This window comes from Sorghum bicolor, chromosome 1 (assembly GCF_000003195.3).
Source record: "Sorghum bicolor cultivar BTx623 chromosome 1, Sorghum_bicolor_NCBIv3, whole genome shotgun sequence".
In the NCBI taxonomy this organism is placed as follows: Eukaryota; Viridiplantae; Streptophyta; class Magnoliopsida; order Poales; family Poaceae; genus Sorghum; species Sorghum bicolor.
Genome location: NC_012870.2, coordinates 8410842 through 8416982, shown reverse-complemented (window position 1 = coordinate 8416982; position 6141 = coordinate 8410842). Strand labels below are relative to the sequence as shown.

The following is a 6141-nucleotide window of genomic DNA, read 5'->3' as shown; positions in this document are numbered from 1 at the left end:
GGACGAATTGAGATCCATCCTACAGAAAGTATGGACAGAAACACATAATTTACTTTAAGAACTTAGAGCTACAGTACCAACTAACCAAACCCTAGACAATGGCAGAAATTTTTTACCCATCAGGAAGCCATGAAAGATTAGCGTGCTCTTCAGGAAAAATCTCGCTCAAGAACGCTGGAGGCTCCATCCCCATCGCACCTGCGGGATCCGGAGCTGCTGCTCCTCGGCTTGTTGCAGGTCCGCGCCGCCGTCGTCCACGCGCGCCGCCGCCTGGAGTCGAGGATGCGCACGCGGAGTCGAGGAGGACCGCTGCCTGGAGCCGGACGCGTACGCGGAGTTGAACGCGAGTGCCTGGAGTCGAGTCTGGCTTCGTGAGAGAGGGATGAAAGGGTAAGGGTATTTCTGACATTTCGCGTGGCTGTTCAATAAATTATAATATAATATTAAGTTATGTGTCTTATAGCAAAGCCTATGCATTTTTTAGTGTGTTATAGCAAAGACGTGTTTTCTTGATGTGTTTTGGCAAAAGGCAAACTTTAACGGTGTCTCCTGGCAAATTTTGCCTTTCCTTCACGTTGGCGTCGCAAGGAAACCGGGAGACAAATGGCGACGCCAGCTGCGCCGCGTGGTTCCTAGTATTATATTCCATTGCCAAGGGCAGGTGCGTCGAGTCCTGCTCTCCGACAGGACAGGAGCGGAGGAGGAGGAGGGGGGCGGCGAGTGGGGAGGAGAAGGCGAGCCCAGCTCTAGCGTTTCCCTTCTTCCACGGCCCGTGGCAGCGGCTCTTGCTGGCTTGCGCTGCTCCCTGTTCTCGGGGTTCCAGCGGATCCTGGTATTGAGCCTCTCTCGATCTCTGATATCCTCTTCGTGTTCTTGTTCTTGTTCGGGTGGATTGCTAGAAAGTGTGGCGGATTTCGTTGCGTCCTGTCTTTTGTGGTGTGATACAAATGCTGCTTTCTTGTTCGCCACAAGCCCCTCCTTTTCTGTTCTTTGTTTATACTAGTGCTTTATGTATGCCGATACCGTTAGAACGAAATCATGATTGATCTTTTGACGGGGAAGGCAGGCAGAGATCTCGTTCCCCGCCTTTGGGATGTGTCTATTTCTTATTTCTGCCACGTCCTGTCAGATCCACAGTGAACTTGTTGACACTTTGGGTCTGATGTTAAGAATGACAAAGTCTTCCCTTGTAACAAACCGGTCAAAGCCAACCTTTTCATGAATTGGCTGTAGTTATCAGATACCTACTCAGATACAATCACAGTGAACTTGCACTGTAGCTTCCCGCAAACAGAAAAATTGCAAACGAGAATCAAGGAGTGGGGCATACCAGATGTAAACTTGTTTTTGCCTATTCTTTGCTCCTTTCCATATTCAGTTTGTTTGGTCCAGGTCTAGAGACTACTTGGCTTTTGGATGTTTTTGTCCTGTGTTGTTAGGATGTTAAGTACCTTTCAAGTCATGCTATGGCCCATGCCATTCTTCTTAGATAGAAACAATCAAACACGTTAGTGCATACATATTTTTGTGTATGCAGAAATGGGGCCATCCTGGATGAGCTCTATTATTCTCTCTTACCGAACCCCCTCCCCCCTCCTCTGAAAAGAAAATGCATAATTCATGGGCTGTGCAGTATGTATGTATTCTGAAAGCAAGGTATTACTTGTGTATCAATTAATAATATATTTAGTACTCTCTTCTTCCTTATATTTGTGTATGAACAAGTAAGTGTCTTGCTTTTCACCATGCCGTTGACACCTTTTATACTTCGTAAGAGTTGGTGTGTGGCTGTCCACTACTGTTAACTATAAATACATAACCCATTCTAGATCTGAGCATCATTCAGAGTGGAAGAAATATGTTTAGGAGAAAGCATGACCCTGGTTTCAACTCAAATGATGCTGAGCAAAGAGAAGCAAAGGTAGGTTTAATTTGTCATCTCATCATAAATTTGTGGAATGCACAATACATTATTTCTAATTGCAATTTTTTTTGTTGCATTCTTAGCTTTGTTCTTTGTGCAGTACTGATTTCCAAACAGCGAAAATGTAATCCCCCCTCCCCTCTCCATCTTGTTACATTCTTCGTCACATACTGATACTCATTATTTTGATCCCTTGCCCCAGCCAAGGAAACAAAAAAGAAACTAAATGAACTCAGTCTGACTAACACTTTCAACTCATCCTATGCTTACTTTTTTTAAACAATCTGAGGAGCTCTGCCTTTTAATTAATAAGACAAAAGAATTTATGTATAAGAAAGGGTAGCCAAATGTGATGCCAACCGCAGGGCATCCTACGCTTACATTTATGTACTGTTGGACAAGCATGTACTGTAAACTGGACAAGCATGTACTGCAAACTGGATCTATGCCAACCATGGCCTGTTTGGAACTAGAAAATTTCATAGGAAAAATGCAGGAACAGGGGGAAATTTCCTGCATTCCAAACCTGGCCTAAAAAGTGTAGTAAGTCAACAACAAAGGGAGATATATATCAGTCATGAGCCAAATGGTTTATACCACTTTATTTGCTATATAGACACTTAGTCGCTGTTGCCATTCCGTTCTTCACCTGTTACTGAAGTAGTACTACTTTAGGATGTCAGGACTTTCAATCTAATGCATGTACAATAATATCCCATCCAATTACACTGTAGTCCCCTTTATAACACTATGTTATGCTCTGGTACATTTAAATTGTTTTAAAGTTGTGCTTCTCTTTGAAATTGTTGTAAATAAAAAGCGCATGATGATCACTGAAGGTGTATGTGTAATGTGTCTGAATGGACAAGTGTTCTGTACTTCTGTTGATCTAGTTGTAACATGGCTATGTGTAATATGTCTGCTAACTTTGAGCAAATTTATGTTAGTCGGTTACTAGTTGTTACACAAACCCTCCATTCAACAAACTCATATCGCTGAGAATTGAGCCTATATGTGTATAATGCATACAGGCCTGACAAATGGTTTTAGTTTCTTTGTTGATGTATCAGCTATTTTCTTGACAGATGCTCATGCAACAATCTTCTATGAGCAGATAAGTGAACTGAAAGCTGCACTTGGGACTTTGTCTGCCCGTGGCGAGAAGTACTGCAGTGAAGCTTGCTTGAAAAGATATCTGGAAGCCCGTAACTGGAATGTTGCTAAGGCGAGAAAAATGTTGGAAGAAAGTCTCAAGTGGAGGGCAGCTTATAGGCCAGAGGATATTCGTTGGGTAAAATTTGCTCTGCCTTTTTTTTGCCATCCATGCATTGCTCTAGTTTTATTTCGCTGAATCCTAGCCAAGTGACTAAACATCATATTAACTGCCTTTTAGCCTGATGTTTCTGTTGAAGCGGAAACTGGTAAAATGTACAGGGCAAGTTTCCGAGACAGGGAGGGCAGAACTGTTGTTGTCATGAAACCTACAAAACAGGTAAGAAGTTCTCTCTTTTAAAATGTCACCCTTGATATTCTTTTCTAGTTTCTGAAAAGTTTCAGTCTCCCTAGCTTCCTGAGCTCAGGATTCACCTGTATGCTATTTCAAAATTTCAGAATACTTCGTCCCATGAAGGGCAGATACGGTTCCTAGTATATACTTTGGAGAATGCAATCTTCAGCCTACCTGAAGGCCAAGAAAAAATGGTATGGCTGATAGATTTCACTGGATGGACAGTGGCCCATGCTTCGCCCATAAAGACTTCTAGAGAAACTGCAAATATCCTGCAAAATCATTTTCCTGAAAGGCTGGCCATTGCATTTCTATTTAATCCCCCAAAAGTATTTGAAGCTTTTTATAAGGTAAGTGCTCTCGGCCTTTATGCATCTATCTGATTTTAATCACAACAAATGAAAAAACATCATGTAGTGTTGATACAGACAAAAAAAATGCATTTCATTCTTCCAACTTAAATGTTTCAAATTCTTTCAGGTTATCAAAATTTTCCTTGATCCAAAATCGATTGAGAAGGTGAACTTCGTGTACCAGAAGGATGAGGAGAGCATGAAGGTCATGTATAAATACATTGATCCGGAAGTACTTCCTGTAGAGTTTGGGGGCAAGAACAATGTGGTGTACAACCACGAGGAGTACTCTGAGTTAATGATACAAGATGACATCAAAACAGCAAACTTTTGGGCGGTTGATGCGAAAACTGACCACACTAACCCTGCCATCAATGGGAACTTGGTTCCTGAGGTTGCACCACAGCCATCGTTGCTTGCTGCTAAAGCTAGTTGAAGGTAATAGAATCTTGAGAGAAATAAATAAAATAAGAAACATGGTAGACTCGTTCGTCCTCAATAGTTGTTCCAATACTGGAAGTTTATTCAGCATACAAGGTATCGCCCAGTTGTTGTACTTAAATCATTACTGAATAAGTACTCCTATGTGTCAGTGATTATCACTTGGAATAATAACTAACACAAGCTTAACCATTTTTTTCTCTTATTCCTTGTTCTGTATATTTCTCGTTTCACTAATCGAGTGTTTCTTTTGATGATATTAATGCTTTAAGCTCCGTCCTAGTACTAACTCTGCTTGAAACAGCAAGTGTTTCTTTCATGAAATGGCATGGAAGAAACTCTGAAAAAAAAAACACTTTGCAACCTATGAATTGCTCCTATTTCTTTCCCGGTGTTTCGTCTTCTGTTCTCAGATGTCTTCAGTTTTGATAGTTTTGTGACGGTAATTTCATTAACTAAATGAAGATGCGAGGGGCTGAGGGGGAAAGGAGTAGGGAATAGTTGATGGCGCCACTATTAATAAGGTTTGGTGATAAAAGAAAAGGTCACATGGAATTCTTGCGTGGCTTTGTGACCAAACAAAAAAGTATGTCTACTCATCACTCTGAGTGTTCCCACACTCGATTCTTTTGTATTGCGTCTTCTTTCTCTTCCCCCCTCCCCTACCCAAAAAAAAGCGCCGCTGCTGCCCACCGTCCTGCTACGACGTGATAGGATCTCGCCGAAGCTCCGTCAAGACCCAACTGCATTTGCGGCAGCCTTCTTCTTTCCCTTTCCCCTCCCCTACCACCGCCATGGCCAGGGGTGCCCCCGCTCTGACCTAGCCCAATCGGCTCCTACGTCGTCGGAACTCTAACCGCCGCCCTCCCGCTGCCACCGTCCGACCAGCTTGCCTCCCCAAAAAAATCTTTTAAGGCCGCTAGATTTTGAGAAGAGGGCAAGAGAAAGAGAAGAGATCGAATGAGTGTTGGGTTGCTCTAAAACACTCGAGTTTTGTATAAAATTACCATAAGAAATAGGGGGAAAGGACGATTGAAGGACTAAGCAAAGACAGGGAAGTAAGTAGAAGCTTGGTGATAAAAAAATCATACGAAAAAATGTGTAGTTCACTTAAAATATTTAAAAAATTGTGCAGTTCACACGAAACATTTAAAAATGGTGCAGTTCACCAAAGGATTTTGAGAAGAAGAGGTGGAGAGAAAGAGAAAAGATCGACTGAGGTTCCTTTAGTGATCCTACTAAAGTTTAGTGATCTTACTAAAGTTTAGTAGCACTTTGTTTGGTTCTATTCACTAAAGACCACTAAAGCACTAAACAAAGACCATATTACCCTTAATTAATGCAAGTGGGGCGGATTTAATAAGGGGTATCCCTTGTAATATTTGCACTTTAGTCATTTTTAGCAGCCTCTTATCTACTAAAGCCACTAAACTTTTAGTGCCCCTTTTAGAGAGGGTGTTTGGTATTTTGGTGACTAAAAGTGACTAAACTTTAGTCACTAAACTTTAGTGAGGGTGAACCAAACAGGCCCTGAGTGTTGAATTGCTCTAAAACATCCAAGTGTTGCATAAAATTATTGTAAGAAATAGGGAAAAAGGACAATAGAAGGAGTAGAGAAAAGAAGTAGAGAAAAACATGTGATTAAAAAAAGGTCACGCATTTCTCTAAAACATCCAAGTGTTGCATAAAATTATTGTAAGAAATAGGGGAAAAGGACAATAGAAGGAGTAGAGAAAAGAAGTAGAGAAAAACCTGTGATTAAAAAAAGGTCACACATTTCTCTAAAACATCCAAGTGTTGCATAAAATTATTGTAAGAAATAGGGAAAAGGACAATAGAAGGAGTAGAGAAAAAGAAGTAGAGAAAAACGTGTGATTTAAAAAAGGTCACACATTTGTAAAAAAATATGTATAATT

General features: G+C 41.2%; 1 protein-coding gene across 4 annotated transcripts; it reads left to right on the top strand.

Annotated features, from left to right (window-relative positions):
* On the top strand, nt 503-4430 carry LOC8059979 (random slug protein 5). 4 transcript variants are annotated; one of them, XM_002466498.2, is made up of 6 exons: nt 528-832; nt 1830-1921; nt 3039-3215; nt 3318-3416; nt 3536-3781; nt 3912-4430. In XM_002466498.2, the coding sequence occupies exons 2-6, from the start codon at nt 1859-1861 to the stop codon at nt 4218-4220; spliced, it is 894 nt and encodes a 297-aa protein (XP_002466543.1). In that variant the 5' UTR covers nt 528-832; nt 1830-1858; the 3' UTR covers nt 4221-4430. The 4 variants fall into 4 exon arrangements, with proteins under 4 accessions (XP_021306608.1, XP_002466543.1, XP_021301256.1 ...); XM_021445581.1 differs by having other exon boundaries at nt 529-832; nt 1847-1921; XM_021449181.1 differs by having other exon boundaries at nt 530-832; nt 3010-3215.

Coding starts and splice junctions, on each gene's coding strand:
- LOC8059979 (XM_002466498.2), top strand. CDS start 1,859: ATGTTTAGGAGAAAGCATGACCCTGGTTTCAACTCAAATGATGCTGAG. Junction 3,417..3,535: donor TCATGAAACCTACAAAACAG/GTAAGAAGTTCT, acceptor TCAAAATTTCAG/AATACTTCGTCCCATGAAGG. Junction 3,782..3,911: donor TATTTGAAGCTTTTTATAAG/GTAAGTGCTCTC, acceptor AAATTCTTTCAG/GTTATCAAAATTTTCCTTGA.